General features: G+C 37.1%; 2 protein-coding genes across 3 annotated transcripts in view; both read right to left on the bottom strand.

Annotated features, from left to right (window-relative positions):
* Window positions 1-11,970, bottom strand: part of LOC307133342 (uncharacterized protein) — a 28,548-nt gene extending 16,578 nt beyond the window's left edge. For both annotated transcript variants that reach the window (XM_079828385.1, XM_079828384.1), the window contains exon 1: window positions 11,835-11,970. In XM_079828385.1, coding sequence (XP_079684511.1) covers window positions 11,835-11,842 — 8 coding nt within the window. In that variant the 5' untranslated portion in view covers window positions 11,843-11,970. The remainder of the gene's footprint in view (window positions 1-11,834) is intronic.
* The window catches only part of LOC307133319 (NACHT, LRR and PYD domains-containing protein 3-like), a 96,946-nt gene that overhangs the window by 37,895 nt on the left and 44,564 nt on the right, over window positions 1-14,487 (bottom strand). The window lies entirely within an intron of this gene.

The raw sequence follows: 14,487 nt of genomic DNA, 5'->3' as shown, positions 1-14,487 counted from the left end.
CATCCGATTTGCACGAAAATTGAACCAGATCATCTTCAGACCATGCTGACAAAAAATCTTGCAAATCAAGTTGATTCGTCAAATCATTTGCGATAAACGCGCAAACAAATTTTACGTAGCGGTTGCAAAAGCACTCTTAAGGCAATATCTCCGCAACGCTTTATCGTATTCAAACCAAACTTGGTATATGTCATCACAAGCATGACTTGAGGCAACATGCAGTGTTTCGGCGCAGCGCCACCTACTGGTCCGGAGATACAAAAAATGGCTGTTTTTGCTTATAACTTTTGAACCGTTTGTCCAAAAATCATAAAAGTGGTCTCGTTAGATTCAGGACGGCATGCCGAGTCGTCTGATATTCAATTTTACCATATCGGCCATTTTGGCTGTCGCCCATTTTGAATTATGTGCTAAAATTCTATATTTTACAAATGCATTAGTGTATTGTTACTAAACTCGGTATGTGACTTCCACTCCATGCCCTGAAGGTACTCAAAAAGTTTTGGGGCAGTGCCACCTTGTGGTCAAAAGTTATAACAAACTTGACAAAAATGCTAATAACTTTTGATTTAATTAGCTTAGTATAATGAAACTGGTCATAATACATTCATTGGCTCATGCCGATTCAATTGCATCCTATGACGTCATTTTCGGTTATGATAATTTCCCCGCCATATTTAATTTTCCAAAAAACCTACTTTTGCGAACTCGTCCTAGACGGTTTGTCCGATTTGCACGAAAATTGAACCAGATCATCTTCAGACCATGCTGACAAAAAATCTTGCAAATCAAGTTGATTCGTCAAATCGTTTTTGATAAACGTGCACACAAATTTTACGTAGCGGTTGCAAAAACACACTTAAGGCTATATCTCTACAATGCTTTATCGTGTTCAATCCAAACTTGGTACATGTCATCACAAGCATGACTTGAGGCAACATGCAGTGTTTCGGCGCAGCGCCACCTACTGGTCCGGAGATACAAAAAATGGCTGTTTTTGCTTATAACTTTTAAACTGTTTGTACAAAAATCATAAAAGTTGTCTCGTTAGATTCAGGACGGTATTCAGAGTTGTCTGATATTCAATTTTACCATATCGGCCATTTTGGCTCTCGGCCATTTTGAATTATGTGCTAAAATACTATATTTTACAAATGCATTAGTGTATTGTTACTAAACTCGGTATGTGACTTCCACTCCATGCCCTGAAGGTACTCAAAAAGTTTTGGGGCAGTGCCACCTTGTGGTCAAAAGTTATAACAAACTTGACAAAAATGCTAATAACTTTTGATTTAATTAGCTTAGTATAATGAAACTGGTCATAATACATTCATTGGCTCATGCCGATTCAATTGCATCCTATGACGTCATTTTCGGTTATGATAATTTCCCCGCCATATTTAATTTTCCAAAAAACCTACTTTTGCGAACTCGTCCTAGACGGTTTGTCCGATTTGCACGAAAATTGAACCAGATCATCTTCAGACCATGCTGACAAAAAATCTTGCAAATCAAGTTGATTCGTCAAATCGTTTTTGATAAACGTGCACACAAATTTTACGTAGCGGTTGCAAAAACACACTTAAGGCTATATCTCTACAATGCTTTATCGTGTTCAATCCAAACTTGGTACATGTCATCACAAGCATGACTTGAGGCAACATGCAGTGTTTCGGCGCAGCGCCACCTACTGGTCCGGAGATACAAAAAATGGCTGTTTTTGCTTATAACTTTTAAACTGTTTGTACAAAAATCATAAAAGTTGTCTCGTTAGATTCAGGACGGTATTCAGAGTTGTCTGATATTCAATTTTACCATATCGGCCATTTTGGCTCTCGGCCATTTTGAATTATGTGCTAAAATACTATATTTTACAAACGCATTAGTCTATTGTTACGAAACTTGGTATGGGTCTTCCGCACCATGCTTTGAAGGTACTCAAAAAGTTTTGGGGCAGTACCACCTTGTGGTCAGAGGTTATAACAAAATTTATAAACATGCTAATAACTTTTGATTAAATTAGCCTAGTTTAATGAAACTGGTCATAATACATTTATTGGCTCATGCCGAGAACATAGATACTAATTTTGCCATATTTGGTCAAACATCCTGTCCTCAATGTTCTTATTTGATCAAAACCTACTTTTTCAAACTCATCCTAGACCGTTTATCCAATTTCCACCAAAATCGAATCGTATCATCTTCAGACTGTGTCAACTAAAAGTTAGGGATTTTGCATCAATAGATGAAACCGTTTTTGTAAACCGCAGCGACGAAATTGAGCCATGATGCCAAAATGACTCTTGAGGCTGTATCTCTGCAATGCTTTGACATATTGGCATCAAACTTTGCATGTGTCATTGTTCCCTTATTCTGACCACAGCACATCAATTTCGTAACTGTGCCACCTATTGGTCAAAAGTGATTAACCATTAACTTATATTATCAGTGACTCTATATATGATATTTCAGCCATTTTGCCTAATCTTCTTAAACTGTATAATTGTTAATTGTTGCAGTTGGTCTGACACTCTCAGACTACAATGCATTTTTCAGCCTTTTGCCTAAAATCATCTTAAAACGTGATTAATTGCTCATTGCTCCAGTTGATCTGACACTGCCAGCCATTTTGGCATGTCTTGTCTTCTTCTTTGCGCTTGGCCCCGTTATTGCTGCTTGCAGCTATATTTCATCTTCTTCTTCTTCTTCTTCTTCTTCTTCTTCTTCCGCCACGAAGTCTATGGCAGCCCATAGAACCGTATGGTAAAAAGTTGTGAAATTTGGCACACTAATAGAGGACAGTCTGAAATGTCACCGTAGCAAATTTGGAGTCTCTAACTCAATCCCTCTAGCGCCACCATCAGTCCAAAATTTGACTCATGTTTATGCTAATAACTTTTGAACCATAAGGGCTAGAAACAAAATTCTTTGTTCCTCTGATTCCTTGGCTCAAGACGATTCCATTGCAACCTATGACGTCATTTTCCGTCATAAAAATTTTCCCGCCATTTTGAATTTTCCGAAAAACCTACTTTTACAAACTCGTCCTAGACGGTTCATCCGATTTGCACGAAAATTGAACCAGATCATCTTCAGACCATGCTGACAAAAAATCTTGCAAATCAAGTTGATTCGTCAAATCATTTGCGATAAACGCGCAAACAAATTTTACGTAGCGGTTGCAAAAACACACTTAAGGCAATATCTCCGCAACGCTTTATCGTATTCAAACCAAACTTGGTACATGTCATCACAAGCATGACTTGAGGCAACATACAGCGTTTCGGCGCAGCGCCACCTACTGGTCCGGAGATACGAAAAATTGCTATTTTTGCTTATAACTTCTGAACTGTTTGTCCAAAAATCATAAAAGTGGTCTCGTTACATTCAGGACGGCATGCCGAGTCGTCTGATATTCAATTTTACCATATCGGCCATTTTGGCTGTCGGCCATTTTGAATTTTGTCAAAAAATACTATATTTTACAAATGCATTAGTATATTGTTACTAAACTCGGTATGTGACTTCCTTGCTATGCCCTGAAGGTACTCAAAAAGTTTTAGGGCAGTGCCACCTTGTGGTCAAAAGATATAACAAACTTGACAAAAATGCTAATAACTTTTGATTAAATTAGCCTAGTATATTGAAACTGGTCATAATAGAGTCATTGGCTCATGCCGATTCAATTGCAACCTATGATGTCATTTTCGGTCATGATAATTTCCCCGCCATTTTTAATTTTCCAAAAAACCTACTTTTACAAACTCGTCCTAGACGGTTTGTCCGATTTGCACGAAAATTGAACCAGATCATCTTCAGACCATGCTGACAAAAAATCTTGCAAATCAAGTTGATTTGTCAAATCGTTTTCGATAAACGCGCACACAAATTTTGCGTAGCGGTTGCAAAAACACTCATAAGCCTATATCTCCACAACGCTTTATCGTATTCAAACCAATCTTGGTATATGTCATCAAAAGCATGACTTGAAGCAACATGCAGCGTTTCGGCGCAGCGCCACCTACTGGTCCGGAGATACAAAAAATGGCTATTTTTGCGTATAACTTTTGAACTGTTTGTCCAAAAATCATGTCTTCCGCACCATGCTTTGAAGGTACTCAAAACGTTTTGGGGCAGTGCCACCTTGTGGTCAGAGGTTATAACAAAATTTACAAACATGCTAATAACTTTTGATTAAATTAGCCTAGTTTAATGAAACTGGTCATAATACAGTCATTGGCTCATGCCGAGAACAGAGATACTAATTTTTCCATATTTGGTCAAACATCCTGTCCTCAATGTTCTTATTTGATCAAAACCTACTTTTTCAAACTCATCCTAGACCGTTTGTCCAATTTCCACCAAAATCGAATCGTATCATCTTCAGACAGTGTCAACAAAAAGTTAGGGATTTTGCATCAATAGATGAAACCGTTTTTGTAAACCGCAGCGACGAAGTTGAGCCATCATGCCAAAATTACTCTTGAGGCTGTATCTCTGCAATGCTTATACATATTGGCATCAAACTTTGCATGTGTCATTGTTCCCTTATTCTGACCACACCACATCAATTTCGTATCTGTGCCACCTATTGGTCAAAAGTGATAAACCATTAACTTACATTATCAGTGACTCAATATATGATATTTCAGCCATTTTGCCTAATCTTCTTAAACTGTATAATTGTTAATTGTTGCAGTTGGTCTGACACTCTCAGACTACAATGCATTTTCAGCCTTTTGCTTAAAATCATCTTAAAACGTGATTAATTGCTCATTGCTCCAGTTGATCTGACACTGCCAGCCATTTTGGCATGTCTTGTCTTCTTCTTTGCGCTTGGCCCCGGTATTGCTGCTTGCAGCTATATTTATTATTATTATTATTATTAAAATTATATTATTGTTATTATTATTGTAGGATTGTGCAACTCGTCTGGGATTAACATATGCCATGATAATACAAATCCTGGAACAACTCAATCAAACGGGTTTTTGCTGATGACAAGAGTTGTCGGACACTCCCAAACGTAACTTGGCAGGACATTGCGGTACTAGAGGTTGTCAAAGATGGTTTGAAGCCTGTAGCAGAATTTACTGATATTTTATCAGCTGAGAATTACGTGACCGTATCATCTCTGCTGCCGATGCTGCGTCTAATGACGAATATTCTGAAGGAGGAGATGACTGATGTAAAGATGACGGCAGAAATTAAAAGTGGAATCTTACAGAAACTTGATTCGAAATATGATGACAGCACACTTCAGTTGTTGCGCAAAGCCACCCTCCTTGACCCACGCTATAAGGTGGACCATATTGATGCCGAACACCTTGATGTGCTCAAAAGTCAGCTTGAGGTTGAGATGGTAACATTCTGGAAAGAAAAAAACAAGCCACCTGTACGCATCAGAGTGGAGGAGGAGGAGGAGGAAGAAAAAGAAGTAGATGGTGCAGCAGCTGAGATGCAGCCGGCTAAGCGGCCCAAAACACTGGGACGTCTTCTGGGCAAAGTAAAGCAGTCTACGACCACAATACCCGCAGACAAGCGAGCAAAATTGGAGATCACATCCTACTTGCAAGAGGAAGTCATTGATGGGGATGACAAGCCACTAGAATGGTAGAAAGAAAACAGAAGCCGCTTTCCTTTAATGGCAAACATGGCTAGAAAATACCTGTGCATTATCGCAACCAGCACTCCATCGGAACGCGTGTTCAGTGCAGCGGGCAACATAGTAACTCCCCACCGCAACCTTCTCAAACCTGAGAGAGTAAACTAGCTGGTTTTCTAATCAAAAAATCTGTAGGCAACTAGGCATAGATACCTGAACTGCATAACAATAATTGTTGTCTTAATTGTTTCTGGCCTTGTGTTTGTTTTAGCAATAAGTTTATTCGAGTAGCCTACATTTGAGGTGATTTAATTGTTTTGCTGTTTTATTTTAGTTCTTTCATTGTGTTTTTTTATTTATTAAAGCCTATTTTGTTATGTATTATTTTTAGGATACCGTCAACCTGGTGTCGCAGCCTGTCTATTTTAATGGACTATTTATTTCTGTAGCCCATACAGCGGGCAAGGGCTAAAACAAATATTTTTACTATAAAAATACATTGTCTGCTGACATTTAAGTATTTCACTGCACTTTAACAAGAAATCTTATCTTAACGGCCTATGTGCAATATTTTTTGTTCATTGTTGTTCAGTTGTTAAGTCGTTTGAAATAAAGCTGCTTTTACTTTTTGACTGATTGTTCTGTTCGGATCTATATAGCCAATAATTATAATATAGCAATTTGTTATTGTATTATTATAAGTATAAAATAAATGTACATTTATGAAAAAAAAACAAAATGCTTTAGCCTGATGATGATAGCCCGTTTTCGCCATGGCTCATGTGAATTTGTGAATGTAGGGCTAGGTTGATCACCTTGCAATTAAATTCTGAAACTACACGTAGTTTTGTAGTCTTTAAAAAACATTTTTTCACTGAAGAGTAACGCAGTATGCGGCACATAGCCTGCGAGTGCAACACCACACGCTTTGATGTTGATGTGAATAAGGCTAAGCAAAATAAGTACAATTAATAATAATAATAATATTATTTTTATTTAATAATGAAAAATAAATTTTTTAAATTACATTCATGGGGAGCGAGCCAAATATCGTCTTGAAATCGCCAACAGCTTTCGGCGATCTCTCTGCCTATCGTCGATACACGATACTATCGTCTATCGGCACAACCCTAGTCCCCGAACCCCAGTTTGAAAACCCCTGGGCTATACAATGAGTGATACAATTAGGGATGAAAAGATTACCGGTTTCACGATAAACCACAATAAAATTTAGTGACGGTTAGTAATATCGTTTAAAATGTAATTATCATTAAAACCGCGTGTGATTATCACGATTTTGAAAACTTGCGGTAAATCTTGTCCAGTCAGTCTGGCGCAGGTGCAGCGCACCGCTGCCTTTTGAATGAGAAGAAATGGCAGAAGGCAGTGACAGCGCCGGGAGATTTTTCAGCCTCTAAAAGGACCAAATCTGAGACGTTGTCATATTTTGGCTTTTACAAAAGTTCTGAGGGAAACTTAATCGAAGATCGTCACCCTGTCTGCAGAACATGCAAGTAGAAAGTCGCTGTAATAGGGGGAACACTTCAAAACTACGAACACAAGGCAAGTGGACTTTGACCTCAATACCAAAACTATGTCTGGGAAATAATAACGTGAAGCGAACGAACAAGTTCAGACAAGACTAGGGTGACATTAAGGGATAATAATCAGGGCTTGACATTAACAACCGCCATTTGCGGGTGTAACGTTTTTTCGGCTGCACACTATAGCCACTTTGGCGGTTGAACTTATTATAGTCTTCTCAAAAGCCATCTGTTATAATCGCGTTGCGCATTATAACCACTCACACGTGTTTCTATTGAGTTTATGAATGCAATGTCTCATAATCAGAGGCGTTCATTAGCCAGAGTTATGTTCAGAGCGCGCTCTCACTGAAATCTACACTCAAAGCAGAGATAAACGTGGGATGTACGCAGGAGATTCACTCATCATACCATGATTGACTGTTTTTGTTCTATTTCAGCAGCGAAAATAGTTTCAAACAAACACAGCAGAGCCACAGCACATCTGATATGACTGGCATAAAGTTGGTGAATTTAGGGACCGTCTCTAAAGTTACATACAACATTGGTAACGTTATACACATTTCAAACTTCAATAGCATTTGAAGAGAATGACAGTCATAAAACTGACTGTAAAGTGTTCATCTAGGTGTCAGGTATGATGCACACATTTTGATATTTAATAAAATAAACTGTCAAATCATATGGAAATATGGATATGCATTATTTCACTAGGATACAGTTTGGGCTCTTACACAAAATATGCTAGATTTAAATGCATCATTGCTGAACACTGATGAGAATATTGCTTGAGAATATATTTACAGATATAATATTAGAGATTATATTTACACCAAATTATTATTATTTATGCATTGCTATTGACGACGGCCATTATAAGGAAGGAAATCCTACAGAATAGAAGCTAGTTTTTAAAAAAAAAGTGCATAGAGCTGCTTGATTTATTTGTTGTTTGTTGATTTTCAAATATAAAACTTGTTGAAATGTTTTAAGTGTGTGCATCTGTTCTTTTTGAACACTTTCATCTCATTTTAACAAAACCGTGATAATATTGATAACCATGATAATTTGGGTCACTATAATCGTGATGTGAAATTTCCATACCGTTTCATCCCTAGATACAATGTGGTAAACAAACAGTTACTTAGACTGATGATTAAAATGGCATCTTAAAGATGCACAATAAGGTGCAAACAGAATACACTGACATCAAAATGAGTTAAACAGTAAATTTAGTATCACACCAACGCTATAGGCCTTTATCATACTTCCTATTTCCGGTAAGTGAAGCAGTGCACTGCTACTTCCGGTCCCATCGCAACGCAATCAAAACGCGGGTGTAGCTGCAGCGATCCGGTGCTCTAATACTAAATAATGACATCCTTACCTCAGATTTGACCATTTCCTGACACTAAAAGAATAGAGGAGAGCATGGGTAGGGCTGCTCGATTATGGAAAAAAAAATCATAATCACGATTATTTTGGTCAATATTGAAATCACGATTATGTAACACGATTATTTCACATGACTTTGGGAATGTGTTGCATTTATTAAAAAGACACCTTTCAACAATTCAATTGAAATTGTAACATTTGTTGTACTTTTTGAACTATTAAAATAAATAATATAACATATATTCAAATCAAAGTATTCAAGTAAAAATGATAACCACAAATAAATAAGATCAACAATATGGTTCGGCTAGATATGCTTTTCATGTACGCCTAACATTAGTTTTCAGGTACAGAAATGTATCAAATGTAAAATAACATTGCATATTTGAGTGCATAAATTAAAGATTAATCCTATTAAACTAACAAAAGCTATTCAATCAAGAGCAGTGAGTGATGTCCTTGTCTTTTGTTGTTTGACATTAAACAGACAGCAGTAAAGGCTACTGCCCCTTTAAGACCTAATGCTCTGCGTCGTCTTTATCGACTGTATAAGTTTACTCAAGGCATATACAGACTATGTCTGCTAGGATACTCATCAAGATGGACGTTGACATACCTTTTGTGTGAGTTTGTCCGTTCAAGAGCGAGACTAGTTGCGCGCTGTGAGACGTGTGCGCATTTACTGTGAGACGTGTACACATTTTCTCACAGCGCGCGCGACTTCTCATTCGCGTCTTCTGGCACTACACCCGGGTGATGACGGCGAAAACGACTGGACATATTCGAAAATATGGCAGCACTCGCATGCATTGAACAAAGTTTACAAAGAGAGAATTATTTGAAAAATATGAAGGAAAAAAAGGACGTTTACACGGCACCCCTGCTCTCGTCAGTTTTTGTTTCTTTATTAGATTGTCATAGGTCACTCTGTGTTTAATTTTCAATCTGTGTCAAATTCGTGGTGTTCTCTTGCGTTGCAGCCACTACCATGTAGCAAATCTTGCACGTAGCATGTTTCTGCTCGTCGTCTGATTCCTTGAAGCCAAACTGTTCCCAGACAACGGAGTTGGTTTTGCCTTTTTTGCTCACCAAACGCTGCTGTAACTGCCCTCCTTCTGCCATCTTTACTCACGCCGAGTTTTTAAATTCCAGCGGATGATATGCACACGAGTCACGAGACTCACGACCTGAGAGAGAGTTTGTGGCTTCGGGAGGGGCGGATGTGCGCGTGCGCGTTTCATTCAGAACGCAAGACAAGATAAGAGTGTTCTTGCAAAACTGAACATGGCAAAATAATCTTTTTTTTCTCGATTGTACTATTTTGGTGATCGTTGGGAGCCAAAATCGAAATCGAAATCGAAACTCAATTAATTGCACAGCCCTAAGCATGGGTGAGACTGATATGGCGGGATGAAGTTGTATGTTTGTGTGTTGTATGCCAAACTTGTATTTGTTGTATTTCCAAACTGCGGATGTTTACGTGTCTCATATCGTCAGCCTGCTGAAATGTTCCCATCCAAATGTGCATTCTGAATATATAAATTTCATTCTGAAATAATCACGTATGTTTACGACCGGTCGGATTAAAAAACCACAAGTTCAGCAGAGTTTGGAAAATCCTGTACAGTAATGATCAGTTTATCTCTTCTCCTGTCTCGGAAAATGTCCGGATTTTTAAATCATCCTCCAGATGCTTATTTTAATTGTCGTTTGTTCAGCTAGGTGTTCACAGCACATTGAAAACATGCATAACCGGAAGAATCAGCACTGCTTCGACGTGCACTTCCGGTATTCAATTCCTCTGTGATAAAGGCCTATTGCGGTAGTGAAGCTGTGATGAGTTGTGCACCTACGGATACACTTTCAAGCAAACTGATCTCTAGGGCTGTAATCAACCAAAGAAAATCTTGGTCGACTGAAGTCCTGAAATTTTCGACTAAAGATCGACTAAAAATTACGTTAGGAAAAAAAAACGTTAATTAGCTGCGCATTGTGCGCAGTACTTGGTAGCCTTGTTGTCTACCTAAATTAATTATAAATAATAATAAAAAACTAGTAGGCTATTTGCAGTATATTAAATCATTTTTGAGCTGATTATTTTGCACTGAAATGAGTCTGACACACAAGTCTGTCGGCTCTGACAGCATTGCATCACGTGCACCTGCGCAATATCATAGCCTATGATTTCCAAAAAGTCTTGTCACACAGGAAATGATGATATAAAAATTTACTATTTGAGGAAATATTGATGAATTAATCTCTTTAACTGTGTAGGTGAAATGTGTAGTTCTTTTACAACTATATGAGAGCCTGGCAGATATTCTGTGATTTTGTCTACTCCAGTTGACCGAAATGTTGCTTATATTTCTTATAGGAATTACAAAACCATGTTAGATACAATCAGGGACATATGTGACAAGTAGAAAATGCTAGTAATATCAAAGACATTCGTTAGGAAACCATTCTAACACATACTTTGTCTGTGACAGGGCCTGACATTTTAGCAATGTGAATAAAATGTTATTTTATTCAATCATAAAACATTATGAGATGGTATGATATGTTTCTCTCATAGTTTGACGTGTCCTCCATATGACTCAACGTTCAGATTTAAGAATAAGATCTTTTATAAGTGGAAATGTACGTTTCTGGTAGAATGTCCCTTTTATAATTGCTATTATTGATCATTAAAACTGACATGTGGCCTAACGAAAAGAGACATGGTTGTGTTTTGTCACATTTCATTTTATTACAGTAAAGAGTATATGCACATATGAACCAGATATAAATGTTATTTGTTTAAATGAACAGAGGCAGGGTTGTGTTTTCACAGATCATCAAGTAGGCCTATGCGTTGCCTGAACAACATTTTTGAGGCTGTTATGTTTGAGGTTTTTTTATGAAAACGAATAGACACAGGCTGGTGTTTTAGATCATATTTCGGTTTATAGTTAACATACAGTCAGGATAAGGCGAGCTGAGTGACTATCAGGAACGCTGTTCCGTTAGGACAATCACTTTCGTCATCGGAAGTTCTAGAAGGACTTATGAGAAACGATCATTATACTTTGACTTTCATGTGGGCAGCAAAATATGTTCGATCAGCTTCACTAAAACGACATAACTCTTTAAATAACAACTGCGCTGTTTGTCAGTATGAGGAGTCGAAACGTTTAAATACTTTGTTTTGTGATTTGACTATAACGGAAAAGCAGGAGAGTGGTGCGCATGCGCACCAGAGAAAACAACTTAGTTACTTTATCAGACTTTTAGCGACTTTCTGGACAAACCTTAGCATGTTTCCGAATGTCACCAGTGCTGTCCTGCGAGCTCGAGGTCTTGCTGTCCCGCTGAAGTCTCTCTCTCTCTCTCTCTGGTCAGGGAGTCCATGTGAGTCTCAGTTTCCCGTGGAAAACTACTCCAGTGGGGAGTAGCCTGGGAGTAGCATCTGCGTAATGTGAGACACACCATAGACATAATAAATACATAGACGCCCTATTGCCCTAACGCGTCCGCCATATTGCTGAGGGCAAGACTGCACTGTAAACAAATGCAAGTAAACGGGTGAGCTGCGGTTTTTCAGGATAAAAACAAAAACAACGTTTACATTATCCTATTTCAGTGATTTATGATGTACGTGGTATACTAAAAGTTCTATTCTATAGTTACTTAAAATCTTGATAGTTAGACTTATAAAATATATATTTTAATAAGGAATTCTTCATTTCGTTGCATTGTACATGTGTAATGACAATAAACTTGAATCTCATCTCAATTGTCAAAGGCTTGTAATGCGTTTGGCTTTTTATACTTGAATAAGAATTATGAAGACGCCCATACTGAGATATAATTTAATTTTCACATTAAATTAAATTAAGTTTTCTTATAGTGGAAAAGGAATTTTCTGTATTTAACCGATTTTTGCTTTTCTTGTGCTTAGAATTGACCGTCATTGAGAAAATTAAACATCTGCAAATACAAATCACAATGGCAGGCTGCTTTCGGTTTTTTTTATAGCACTAAAATGATAGATATTTACAGATACTCTAAATATACAATAACAAAGATAACTCATGGATCCTTTATACATATGATATGGTACAACTACACTGCAATGCAAATAGTAAATACATGATAAAGTGAGAAGTAATAGTAAATAGTGTATAGTCAATAAAAAAAAATAGTCAAAGAAATAAACAAACAGTATACAGCAAATAAAATAATGAATAGTAATTATATAATATCAAAAATACAATAATATAATGATAATAGCATAGTTTGTATAATACTATAATAATAGCAATAGAATATGAAATATCAATTACAGAATAGAGACAATAATAAAACATAGTTAAATAGTGACTAGTGAAAAGTACAATAATTTACCATCATAACTATAATAGATTGATAATCGCAAGTGGTATAATATAATAACGATAATAATAATAATAGCAGATACAATGTAATATCAATTGCAGAATAATATAGACAATAATAAAAATAGTAAATTAAATAGTGACTGGTAGGTACAATAATAGTATTGGTATAATAATAATAACAACAATAACAAAAGGCTGTATATTAACCATCAATCATCTATAATCAGTCATCCTTTGTAGGGTCACCAGGGGTTAGAGCTAAAACCCTTGAAAAGCTAGCATGGCACACATCACAGAAAAACACAAAACCTGATATGTACACCAGGGCATTGTCCACAAGGCTACCAAAGCGGGTTGGCAGGAAGCTGTGGTCACACACAAGTGCAGAAACATTTACAAAAGGGAATGGAAGCTCCTCAGATTCTTCTACTGCTAGAGATTACATTTCAACAGCTGGGGTCGGTTCTTCGTACCTCGCTTAATACATCTGAGATGATTTGACAGATCCCAGATCTTTTAATCGTGATCACTGGATAATTTGGTTCTTCAAACAAATTTGCGGATTGGATTAAAATATCTGGATTAAATTATCTGAGATTACTGCACGTTCTTGTGTTCCCTGAAGAGGGCAGATACTCGAAACCACGATCAGCAATGCAGCGATTGGCTGGTGGCAAGACAGCAACGTAATGACATCATATAATTAAAAAAGCCACCTGGCTTTTAACTGTACGTGTGTAAACCTCTGATAAAATGATAATATATTCCATCACAAATAAATCTCTAAATCAAGTGGCTGTGTGTATAGTACTATACACAACATTATAGTATTATAATATTATTTTCAAATATAATAATATTCAAAATGTTTATATTATTTTTATATTTTTATTATTTAAAATTATTGTTGCCCCAGGTTCAGTAATGAACTCTTGAAATAAAGTAGCAGTGGCTGGGACAGATTTTAAGTATGCAACCTAATCCTGTTTACATGAAATAAACCACTCCTGAGCAGGTTTGAGTTTACGGACCTGTTGCTATAACAGCAAGTCCAGGATGAGCTTCGAAGAACCAAACAATCCAAGATCATGCCAAATCGTCAACAATCAAGTCCAGCTATACTGAGTTAGCCACATACGAAGAACAGACCCCTGATAGCGACAGGGTCTCATCCTGTGGTTCCACTTTCCCTGAAGTGCTTGGAGAGACACCGCACCGGACCATGAGACACCGGAAAATGCCCTGGAACTGGCCTGCAGTTGGATGTTTATTCCATCCCCCTAAAAACCACACACACACACACACTTAATTAAGATATAGTTCACACAAAAATTAAAATGAGCTGATAATGAATTCACCCTAAGGCCATCCAATATGTATGTCATATAAACATAGATATATATCATATCTTGGCCAGCAGAGTTTCAAATTTGGGTGAACTAGAACTGCATAATTCTGGATGAATCACGATTTTTTGCTGTAATCCTACTTGTCAAAGGTTTTAATAGAAATAGCCGAATAATTGTAATTTAAGAATAAGATGATGTAGGTGTTTGAATTAATA

This window comes from Gobio gobio, assembly GCF_949357685.1.
Source record: "Gobio gobio genome assembly, chromosome: 11".
In the NCBI taxonomy this organism is placed as follows: domain Eukaryota; kingdom Metazoa; phylum Chordata; class Actinopteri; order Cypriniformes; family Gobionidae; genus Gobio; species Gobio gobio.
Note: the sequence above shows the minus strand (reverse complement) of the source record. Positions and strands in the feature narration are given on the sequence as shown.